Below are 12,319 nucleotides of genomic sequence, written 5' to 3'. Positions count from 1 at the left end.
CACATATCCCTTTTCTGTGGCATGTAGGAGGGAAAAGCACTTAGAGCAGACATGAGTGATAAACAATACAAAAGTTTTCATACCCTAACAGCACCAAAATACATTACAGACTTGTTGTCAGTGTATCAACCACCCAGACCTCTCAGGTCTTCTGGCTCAAATCTACTCTGCATACCCAAAACCAGAACTAAACATGGAGAAGAAGCTTTTAGTTCTTATGCTCCACTAATCTGGAATAAACTGCCAGAAAACTGTAAAAGTTCCGAAACCCTAAGTTGCTTTAAATCAAGATTAAAAACTTATTTGTTTAGAGTGGCCTTTGACTGTGCCATTTAGGCATGATTAGTTGTGTTTTCAGTCCAATTTTCCTTTTATTTTCTTGTCCATCATTCTATTCTCTTTATTTTATTTTATTTTATTTTACATTTTTAAATTACCTCTGTTGTTTGATTTTATCATTTGATTTGTTTTTCTGTGTCTGTATATGTGTTTATTTACTTTGTGATTGTATTGTAATTGTATGTACAACGCTTTAAGTGTCTCGTTGCTAAAAAGCGCTATATAAATAAACTTACCTTACCTTACCTAAGCTAACATCTTGGTGCCAGATACCACAGCACAATCCAGTTGAGTCAAATACATGACTCCATGTGTTATTGCAGAAAAATAGATCAACATACTATTAGGATTTTATTTCTTTAACAATAGATATACACTGCATTAGATTCATCTTTTATCTTGATAGGTTTCTATGGTACATCATACCCAAGTCTACCTCTGCACTGTGAGCATTTTGAAAACTCACCCGTATGATTAAAATTTATTTTATCTTTGATTTACCTCCTCTGCAGACATCTTTAGTCTGTCTTACTGGAATGCAAGGCCAGAAAGATAAGGGCCACAAGTAAGGGGTAACTGTTCTTGATATGCTTCAGTAGCTCTCGCTGTATGGATGATTGAAGCTGAGCCTCCACTGTAGAGACGATTCAATAACCACAAATGCCATCCTGCTGTGGAGGCAGCAAAGTCACAGTATAGACCTTTACTTGTAAGGCAATTTAGACTTGAAGAAAGAATCATGAGTTGAAACGCAGAGGCTGGGTGCTATTAAAAATTAAAAACCTTCCCAGAGTTGTGTTTTTAGTGTTTATAGGGCACGCTAGTAATGCTGTGAAGCCATAAAACATAACTTTGGAGAAAAATGAGCAAGTGCATTGGAGCTACATTACAGGAGGCTTTGGCACAACAATCCTTGCCTGAAACCTCATTTAATTTTGGTTCACATCCAAACTGTTTATGTGGCTACACTAGCTTGTGTGAGTTAAAAGTGAGGCAAAGAAGGAGAGTCCTAGGGGTTTTCCTTGTGGTCTAAATACAGAAGAGAAGTATGAGATTTTAATAAGCTCTTGTCCATTGTGTTTCTATCAAAAACATCCATTTAATCTCAACAATGGACTTTTGGTAAAAGATAGACGTCATAAAAACTTTTAATTTGATCTAGAATATATCAACTCTTTGAAGATAATGTTGCTCTTTTGGCTTGGAACCCATAAAACAGTGTGCCAGTTACAGATAATGAAAAGAGTGAAAGAAAAATAATAAATTAAAGTTAAGCCTTTTTATTTTCCTTCTTCAGGCAAATGGCACTTTTGTTTTATCTAAGCTGGTAGTTTCTCTCAGATACACACAAATGGAAGTATTCTTTGGCATTGGTGTATTTGACGTAGTATACAAAAGCAGCTTGTTAACTATTACTACTGTCCCTTTTAATGAGTAGCCATGTCCACATAAAGAGGCAGAAAATCCTAATTTGGATCCCATATGAAACCACTGGTTTCCTGTCAATTGGCTTCTGCCAACTAGCTGCACTTCCAGTTCTTTACAAGTCTTGTTAGAAGCTATGTTTTTAATTAACTCAAACAGACTCTTTGGCAAGGTTTTGACTGAAAAAAAAACCCAACTAAAACTATTTCATAAAGATAAAGAACATATTGGAGGGAAGCTCACTGGAAGACTGATGGCTTCTTTCCTATTGAGAAAACTCTTTGCTTCCGTTTGAATGACAAATTGTATTGTAGCTCTTGTAAAACAGATAATTTAGTAGCATTTACCCAATCCTTTTTAAGAATCACAATTTTTGATTGTTATCCAACCTTAAAGCCACCAGTTCCCACTACTGAGCACTGACTAGTCTAAATTAATTGGTCTAAAACGAATGATATACTGTAGGCATAGTGCTTGAAAGCATGGTCAATTCTTGTCACAAGAATATAATTCACTTTCAATTTTCTTTGGTCCACCAACTTAAGAAATAAAAAATATAGAACTGAATTTCACTCTGTATTAATTTTCAGAACTAGGAAAAGATATTTAGAATTTGGTTTATAAATTTAGGTGCAATACATCATTTTGGAAAAAAACCTTCTGTGGTTTAAACCAGAGACCAAAAATATATACAATGGATAAAACCTGCAAGTCCTGCAACTTTCGCCATCAGAAACTGAATTTTAATTGCTCAGACTGAATCTGTATTTGCATACTTTGAAATTAAATGCATTTAATTTCAGTCTGAGTAATTCTGAGGTTTAGTCTGAGCTTTCAAATTCAGTTTCTGATGGCACTAGATTCTGCCCATGCACTTATATCTTATTTTCCTGTTAATCAACTAAATAAGTAACCAATATGTTAGAATTGAAATATATAAAGAGATAGAGATAGAGATCTAGAGATATATATCTATAGATATACAGGTCCTTCTCAAAATATTAGCATATTGTGATAAAGTTCATTATTTTCCATAATGTCATGATGAAAATTTAACATTCATATATTTTAGATTCATTGCACACTAACTGAAATATTTCAGGTCTTTTATTGTCTTAATACGGATGATTTTGGCATACAGCTCATGAAAACCCTAAATTCCTATCTCACAAAATTAGCATATTTCATCAGACCAATAAAAGAAAAATGTTTTTAATACAAAAAACGTTAACCTTCAAATAATAATGTACAGTTATGCACTCAATACTTGGTCGGGAATCCTTTTGCAGAAATGACTGCTTCAATGCGGCGTGGCATGGATGCAATCAGCCTGTGGCACTGCTGAGGTCTTATGGAGGCCCAGGATGCTTCGATAGAGGCCTTTAACTCATCCAGAGTGTTGGGTCTTGAGTCTCTCAACGTTCTCTTCACAATATCCACAGATTCTCTATGGGGTTCAGGTCAGGAGAGTTGGCAGGCCAATTGAGCACAGTGATACCATGGTCAGTAAACCATTTACCAGTGGTTTTGGCACTGTGAGCAGGTGCCAGGTCGTGCTGAAAAATGAAATCTTCATCTCCATAAAGCTTTTCAGCAGATGGAAGCATGAACTGCTCCAAAATCTCCTGATAGCTAGCTGCATTGACCCTGCCCTTGATACAGTGGACCAACACCAGCAGCTGACACGGCACCCCAGACCATCACTGACTGTGGGTACTTGACACTGGACTTCTGGCATTTTGGCATTTCCTTCTCCCCAGTCTTCCTCCAGACTCTGGCACCTTGATTTCCAAATGACATGCAGAATTTGCTTTCATCCGAAAAAAGTACTTTGGACCACTGAGCAACAGTCCAGTGCTGCTTCTCTGTAGCCCAGGTCAGGCGCTTCTGCCGCTGTTTCTGGTTCACAAGTGGCTTGACCTGGGGAATGCGGCACCTGTAGCCCATTTCCTGCACACGCCTGTGCACGGTGGCTCTGGATGTTTCTACTCCAGACTCAGTCCACTGCTTCCGCAGGTCCCCCAAGGTCTGGAATCGGCCCTTCTCCACAATCTTCCTCAGGGTCCGGTCACCTCTTCCCGTTGTGCAGCGTTTTCTGCCACACTTTTTCCTTCCCACAGACTTCCCACTGAGGTGCCTTGATACAGCACTCTGGGAACAGCCTATTCGTTCAGAAATTTCTTTCTGTGTCCCACCCTCTTGCTTGAGGGTGTCAATAGTGGCCTTCTGGACAGCAGTCAGGTCGGCAGTCTTACCCATGATTGGGGTTTTGAGTGATGAACCAGGCTGGGAGTTTTAAAGGCCTCAGGAATCTTTTGCAGGTGTTTAGAGTTAACTTGTTGATTCAGATGATTAGGTTCATAGCTCGTTTAGAGACCCTTTTAATGATATGCTAATTTTGTGAGATAGGAATTTTGGGTTTTCACGAGCTGTATGCCAAAATCATCCGTATTAAGACAATAAAAGACCTGAAATATTTCAGTTAGTGTGCAATGAATCCAAAATATATGAATGTTAAATTTTCATCATGACATTATGGAAAATAATGAACTTTATCACAATATGCTAATATTTTGAGAAGGACCTGTAGAATAAAATAGGTTATACTTCATTTAGCAAAAAGGGACAAAAGTTCCAAACAGAAAAATCAAATCGTATTCAGGTGCTGAATAAATATATGTTGTCCAATATAAATTACAGAATGTTATCCTGTCTGGTAATCCTGGTGATAACTCTCTCTGCAATTTCACTGCAGCATCATAGTTCCCATTTTGCTGTTGGCACAGTGATGGGTCGGCAATTTGTTCAGGACTCGCTGATTAAGCTGTCAAAGCACACGCATACTTACAAAGGCACACAAAGTTTCTAGAAGCACACAGATAAATCATTTACCCTGTGAAACTCAAGCATGCACATGCACAATTTATCACCACGGTATCTTCTGGAGTATTAATCCCAATGAGCCCAATGCAAGGGAAGGTCAGTCAAAGTTGCGCACAGAATCATAGAAACAAGAATCAGCTGGGCAGAGTCAGGGAATTTAAGCATCAAACTAAGAGACACTGGTGAGTGGCTTGTGCTTGTTCTGACACTATTGTACAGCATCTCACAGACACACTCCATTACACACACAATGAAAAATCATGCTTGGAAACACACTGCAGGATGATTCTCTTATTCCCTCCCTTTCCTTCACTGACCACTAAGTAAAAGTGGCAGCCTAGAGTGATCATGGGAGATGGAGTGCTTGACAGTGTGTGTTTTTGGTGGATTTTAAGTAATTGACTAAAATATGCAGCGAATACTAATAAAGGTTTTTGCACCCTTAAATATGTCTCGAGTTGACTTTTTGTTTACAATAAATGCTTCAGATCATAAAACAAATTATATTGTTACAAAAACATGCCACGAGTAAAAAATCTATCCAAACAAACACAACTGTTGTAATTGCCCTTTTGTTAAATCTTAATTTTATTTATATATTTATCCAGGCCCAGGCCTGAATACTACATGATCTGTAGAATCAAGAAAGAATTTAAATAGAACCATATGACAACATAACATATACTAAAAGATCTCAAAAAAGCAACACATCACGTCCTAAACTCAAGAAATTCAAGAAATAAAGTAGCAAGTATATATTATTGTAAAAAAAAGCAATTTCTTACACGTCAGAACTCCAGTGAACCACAGTGAGAACTATTATCCACAAATGAAGAAAAGATAGGACAGTTCTGACCAGCCAGCTGATGGGCCCAGCAAAATTATTCCAAAAGCACTTTAACAACTCATCCAGGAGGTCACAAGAAAACCCATAACAACATTTAATTCACTGTCATACCGACACTCAAGGTAGTAGTAGTCTGATGGTCTGGGGCTACTTGATGGCTTTGTGACCTAGATGACTTACTATATTTGATGAAAACATGAATTCCACTCTGTCAGAAAGTCATGCCAGAGAATGTGTTGCCATTAGTTTGTTACCTCAAGCTCAAGAGGACTTGGTATGCTTACAGAGCAATGATCTGAATCACACCAGTCATTCCTGATCTGAATGGCTAAATAAAATATTATGTTTTGGAGTGGTCTAGTCAAAGTCTAGACTTAAATTTGATTGAGATGCTGTTGCATGATCTTAAACAGGCTGCTCAAGCTCTCAAAACCCTCTCATGTGACTGAATTAAGAAGTGGAACACCAATTACTTTCTGACATAGGGCCAGATTGGTTTGGATACCTTGCTTTCCAGGTAAATCCATAATGTAAAACTGTATTTAGTGTTTACTTGGGTCGTTTTTGTCTGTTATTAAAAAAATATATAAAACATTTAAGTGCAACAAAAAGTCAAAAACGTTTGAGCTATATAATGGAGCAAATACATTTTCACGACATTGTAAGCCTAATAAGTTTATTATTCAGGGATATTTCTTCCTCAACTGTTCAATGAATTTACAACTGGATTAGTGGTTCTGTGTTCTTTTTGAGGCTCTGTTCTCTCAAACCCCTAGTCGGTTGTCGCAAATGGATGCTCACACTGAAGGCAGGACCAGGCTTAGAACCAGGCTTTCTTCCTGCTTAAAGGGAGTTTTCCTTTCCACTGTCACTAGATGCATGCTCAGTAGGAGGGATTGCTGCAAAGTCGATGCAAGGGACTACTGTCGCTACATGTTCATCCAGGAGGAATGAATGCTACAAGTCACTGACTCGATGCAACCTGCTTGGTTTTCCTTAGATAGAAAAACATTTTAACCAATTTGAATAATAAACTGAATCTGACTGCACTGTTTGATAGTTGGAATTAACTGGAATGATTGTACCTGACTTAAAATCTGTATGATTCGATTGAAATGACCATCTAAAGTGCCTTGAGCTGACGTGTGCTGTGAATTGGCGTTATGTAAATAAACTGAATGGAATTGAAAACTGAACTGAAGTATGGACTAAATGTTTCTGAAGGAGTGTACAGAAAAAAATACTGTTTGTTTTCTCTCTCTTTCTCTCTCGCTCTCTCTGTATGGGGGATTGTATGTATTCTTATGGCTTGCTGCTGAACAAACTCATTAAGGAGCAAACTCTGCTTCAAACCAACCAGAAAATTACCTCCCTAGTCTAACAGGACGACCCAAGGACAGACAAGCAGCTTTTCTGTCACATCCAGTCAGAGAACAAATCCTAATGAAGGCTTAGTTGGTTTATCAAACACCTAGCATGTGCTGTTTTAAACACCCCACTGAATGTAACACGTGTTGCTGTTTTAGAGCCTGTCTGGCCTCCCAACATAAAGTCTGATATTTCATATATAATTTTACACATTTCTAGAGAATCTCAATTTAACCAACAGTTTTACACCACTGTCAGTAACTCAAACCAGTTTTCTTTGTCACTAGAAATAAACTTTGTGTTTATGCATGCAAAACTGTAAATTGACCCAAACATAATCCTAGTCTGAAATTATAACCGTGCTCTGAAAATGCTGATTTTAAATAGACGTTTTGAATAAACAGCTGGTAGATGTCTTTTATCAGTCAATAGCTCCAGCTCATCCTGTGGTATTTCACACCCAGTAGCTTCCAATTAAGTAGTTATCCAGGGAGATGCTGGTGACAGTATCAATGACATCTATGTGACCTTCTGTTCCTCTTTCTGTTCCTCTCCCTACTTCAGTCTTATCTTCTCCTCGTTTCTCTTCTCTTCCTGAACTCATGCATTCATTCCTTCCAGCTCACAGATGCATTAATGTCATCACTAAACTTCTGCTTTGACCCTCAAATGATGCAAATTGGCTTTCTGTTTTTTTTTTTTTTTTTCTATGAGAGGCTCAGGCTGAGCATCACCTAAATGGTTTAATTAGAAAAGGTAATTGTGACTTCATTGTGTTGTGGTGACCCACTGTGCAATTGCTTTTTGCTAATGTCTCGTCTAAATCTACAGTTTCCACCAATAACAGTGTCATTTTCTATGCTTTTCTTTTTACAGCGAAGACTTGTGGCAGTAATCTTCAGGGGCCATCAGGGACCTTTACATCTCCCAACTTTCCGATTCAATATGAAAGCAATGCCCAGTGTGTGTGGATAATTACAGCATCAAATCCAAATAAGGTAAAAAAAAACAATTATTTGCTTTGCTTTAGTTTATCTAACCAGTATATTTTAGCTCAACTAAAGCTCAACTGTCAGATATTTTGTTTCCAATTCAAGAATTGACTTGTAATCTTTAAAGTGGACTTGATTAGAAATTCCCCAGGGTGTCTGAGAGTCCCTTAGACTTTGTCTTTGGTATTGGGTTTGTCTTTTCATTGAATTCCAATTAAGTATTCTTAGATCTTGTTTTTGTTTGCTAAACCACTCAATTCTGACCTATATATCAGGTGTAAAATACAAACCAGTGAACCAGTATTGGTTCTCCTTATTAGAGGCAGTAGTGAGAAAAAGATCTCAAAGGATCATAAGGAAAATCAGTGGGATGGAAATGATTAAAAATAATAATGAGGAGGAAGAGCAGGATCAAAAGATATTTTAAAGAGGGGAGAGGGGAAATTTAATGAGGATTTAAAGAAGAATAAAAGGGATGGGTGGGATGCAAACGATTTGTAAAACAATAGGGTGGTTGGGTGGAGACTAGAGGGTGACACGGGAGTGGATTTTCTCTCCAGTCCCATCCCGCTCCCACAGAAAAATGTCTTGTCCCATCCCACTTCCAGGCCAGCATAACGAAAAAAATCCTGTCCCGTCCCACTCCTGGTAAATTGACTCCCACTCCCGTCCCGCTCCCATTTAGAACGACTCCCACTCCTGTGACTCTCCCATTTTTGTTTTCTTAATTTAGTCTTTTGGCAATTTCTTTGAAGGACCGGTTAGGTCCCTGTTTTTAGCTGTAGTAAAGGCCAGTTAAAGTAAAAAGAATAATAATGAAGAAATAATAAAATATCAAACAAGGAAACAGACCATGTCTATCTTAGTTGAATAAACAAAATGTACATAGTTGTATTTCACTCATTTATTAAGTGATTGTTTCCTTTGAACAATGACATTACTTTTATGTTTCAAATTGCTGAAACGAAAGAAAAATGTACCTAGCAAGAGAACTGTACTTGGTGAACAAAAGTGCAAAAAGGTATTGGCTTCACAATTTAGAAACTGTACCTCAATGGTTCACAGCCCTGGTCCTCAGGGACCCCTTCCCTGCAAGTTTTAGATGTGCGTCTGCTCCAGAACACCTGATACAAATTCTGACATGACCTCCAATACAGGCATCAAGAATGGAGGGTCAAACTGGACAAAATTAATACAATAAAATCATCATTAAATAAATAAATGTTGTGAATGTCCCATAGTGAAGTAAATGTAACATTAAATAAATGTAACATTGAATGTGCCACTGAATAATTAAGTATAATTTTAAAGATGACATGACGTAATTAGTGGTACACTTAATATTTAATGATGTATTAAAATAAATTGTACATTTAATGGTACATTCATATTTATTTAATACCTTCCCTTGATGAAGCCTTTCTACGGAGCCTGCGAGGGGACAATTGTTTTCTTTTGCGTCCCCACGCAATACTTTTTGCATTCCCGCGCAATACTTTTGCGTTCTCATGCAATAGTCTTTGTGTTATCTCGCAAAACTTTGTGGGATAGTGTCCAAACCAGATAACTGCAAAAATGGAACAGACACTACACCCGTTTTTGAGATTTATTGAGTTTTATTTTGAAATCGGCCTTAAATAAAATGATCTTCAATCAGACTAAAAGACAGTTTTTATCCACATGCTGTCAAACTACTGAACTCTGGACAATAATACTGCATGAAACCACATTTGTGACACTTTATTTGCTTATTACTGCTGCATGATGTGTACTTTTTTTTTCTTTTGCACGTCATTAGTGCTTATGTTTTTATCATGATTTGAACGATTCTTCTTATCCTAAGCATTTAATTGCATTATTGACTGCGTGTTAACCTGCATTTGACAAATAAACCATATCAATGCCATATCAGTGCCGTTTGTTTTGTGAGCAGTTTGTCATCTGTGCTGCTGTTCCAAAATACACATGTTTCTCAAGCCAATTAACAACTTTTGCGAGCAAACGCAAAAGTATTGCGTGGGGACGCAAAAGAAAAAAAATCCCCCATGTCCCCTCGCGGGCTCCGTACCTTTCCCCTCTACTGTGGCAAAGGCTCTTAAATCTTTACAGCACATGCGAGCAATTTTGTAGGTCAGATGAAACTTGACACATGATGGTACTTTTGGTTTGATGAATGAAGAGAAGCAGGGCTGATTTAATCCAGAATCTGTTTTACAAGTGTCCCTTAATCACTGGTGAACTTGACTACGACTAAACCCGTTTTACAAGCAGCAGACTGCGTGTTAACATCAACTCTCCTGAAGCTCGGTAATACTTGCGATTTTCCTGTCAGCTCTATGAGTTTAATAGATAAGTCCTTATTTCTGACTTTACGTTGCAAATCCAATTTTACCACGTCCAGTTCTCCACCTGCGTTTGCTCCCTCCATTCTGAACGCAGGTGGAAAACATCGATCAGCACTGTTGGCTTGTGGGTCGTGTAGTTCGTTTGACTCGCATTATAGTTTAGGCTTCTTGGAAAAAAACTACACAATGGCGGCGTCGATCCAAGTTTTTTTTTCTTAAAGTTTATAACAAAGTATCAGTTTTACATTTCCAAAGACAATTGATCCTAGTCTGTTTTCCCTCCTATTGGCTAGCTCCCGCTCCCGTCTGCTCCCGTTCATTTTTTATCCAGTACCGCCCCAATCACGTGATTTTTACCGATGCTGTCTTCCCGTGGGAATCCCGTGACCCGTGGGACTCCCGAACAAATGTCAGCCTCTAGTGGCGACTAGAGGTTCCACTGGCCTTTTTCAATGTCTGTCATTTTTAATGACAGGGTAAAAAAAAAATCCTGTCATAATCTATTTTTACCACTTTTTTTGTAATTTCGTAATGATAATTCATCAACCAATAGCATTTTTTTATTCATTGAATTTAATATTCAGTCTGAACAAGCTGAACAGAGAATCCACTTTAACCAGATGAATACTTGTAATTTTTTCTCCACAGTGACAAAAAACCGGTGACCGGAAGGTGCAATCAAAAATTACAAGATCTGAAACACTTTTACAAAGACAAATTCACACAGAAAATGATTTAACAAGATGTGACACTTTTATGAGTCTCGAAATAAATTTACATTTGCGAAAACAAATTAATACTTCAGAAAACAAATTAACATTTCAGAAAATAAATTTACGTGTTGGAAAATAAGTTTTCATGTTAGAAATCAAATTAACATTTCAGAAAATAATTTAATGACACGCAAAACACTTTTACAAGTCTTGAAACAAACTTTCAAATGACAAAATCCAAGATGCACCACCAGGCAACTGTAGTCAGTACATGTAAACAATCAATTTAAACAATTGCACTTAAAAAATGAACAGATTACATGCTGTGGCCTGTCTCACAACTTCCTCCTGGTCCGCATGGACCTGAATTAAGCACCTGCTTGTGCGTAATCAAATGTCTCAAGTGGGATTGCTCCCACTGAACTCTCCCGCCTAACTTTCTTGCTGCTGCTTGCTCTGTAGTTGTCGAGGGCTGATTACTTGTTTGTTCTTCATCTTCCACTGCATCAGTCCCTCTTTTTTCACCCCTTTTATCAACATCATCGTCATTATTGGGCTTTCTGAAGAAACTGCAGACACTCAGCTGCTGTGACATTTTTCCAAGTCATTGAGAGTGACAAAATAGCCAATTAATATGTTAACTCGCCACCAAGTGGTCAGGGCAGTGAATTGCAATTCGTCAAAATAGCAGATGGCCTTTAGATTTACCTGTCACCATTTTAAAAAACTGTCAAAAATGGAAAATATTTGGTTAACGCAACCCCTGGTGCAGACAGAAGATTAGTAGGATTCAGGAGACAATGAATGGAACAGCAAAATGGAGCATGGGGCCAAGAACACTAGACAGAGTGTTCTTTAGGTGTGAGCTAGAAGTAGGTTCCCACTCTTATAGGTGTGGTTGAGGTGAGGCCTTGCTCCTCTATTAACTTTACAGTCACATTCAATAAATTGGAATATGTGTTCCCATTAGGCTCGTTTGTCATATTAAAAGTACCTTCAAAAAGTATTAACCTATAAGCAAGCATTTAACATACTTTTTATTAAACCTACATTTCTGTATCACAATTGTGTTTTTTTATTGATGTAATATTGTAATCCTTAATGTTGTGTTTATATTAGCTGTAAGTGGAAAATCATCATAATTAACAGAAATAAAGGCTTGAAGACATCATTCAGTGTGTAATTAATCTATATAATTTGTTTCATTTAGTTTATTAAGTAACTGAAAAAAGGAACATTTCAATAATATTGAAATGTATCGAACATGACTGTATATGATGCATCTTTCATTTCTCATGAGTGGTCAAACAGTTGTCAATTATGCTTATTTTAGAGCACAAAATACACAACAGTGTTTCCACTGTGATTATATTGGAGAGGTGCACTACCCCTTTTATGCCCACTCCG

The 12,319-nt window shown here is 37.5% G+C and overlaps 1 protein-coding gene across 1 annotated transcript in view; it reads left to right on the top strand.

Annotated features, from left to right (window-relative positions):
* csmd3b (CUB and Sushi multiple domains 3b) overlaps positions 1 to 12,319 on the top strand; it is a 642,003-nt gene that overhangs the window by 436,868 nt on the left and 192,816 nt on the right. Inside the window, exon 12 of the mRNA XM_047383297.1 lies at positions 7,739 to 7,860. Within this exon, the coding sequence (XP_047239253.1) occupies positions 7,739 to 7,860 (122 nt within the window). The remainder of the gene's footprint in view (positions 1 to 7,738; positions 7,861 to 12,319) is intronic.

This window comes from Girardinichthys multiradiatus, chromosome 13, assembly GCF_021462225.1.
Source record: "Girardinichthys multiradiatus isolate DD_20200921_A chromosome 13, DD_fGirMul_XY1, whole genome shotgun sequence".
NCBI lineage: Eukaryota > Metazoa > Chordata > Actinopteri > Cyprinodontiformes > Goodeidae > Girardinichthys > Girardinichthys multiradiatus.
This window is presented reverse-complemented; position numbering and strand designations above follow the sequence as displayed.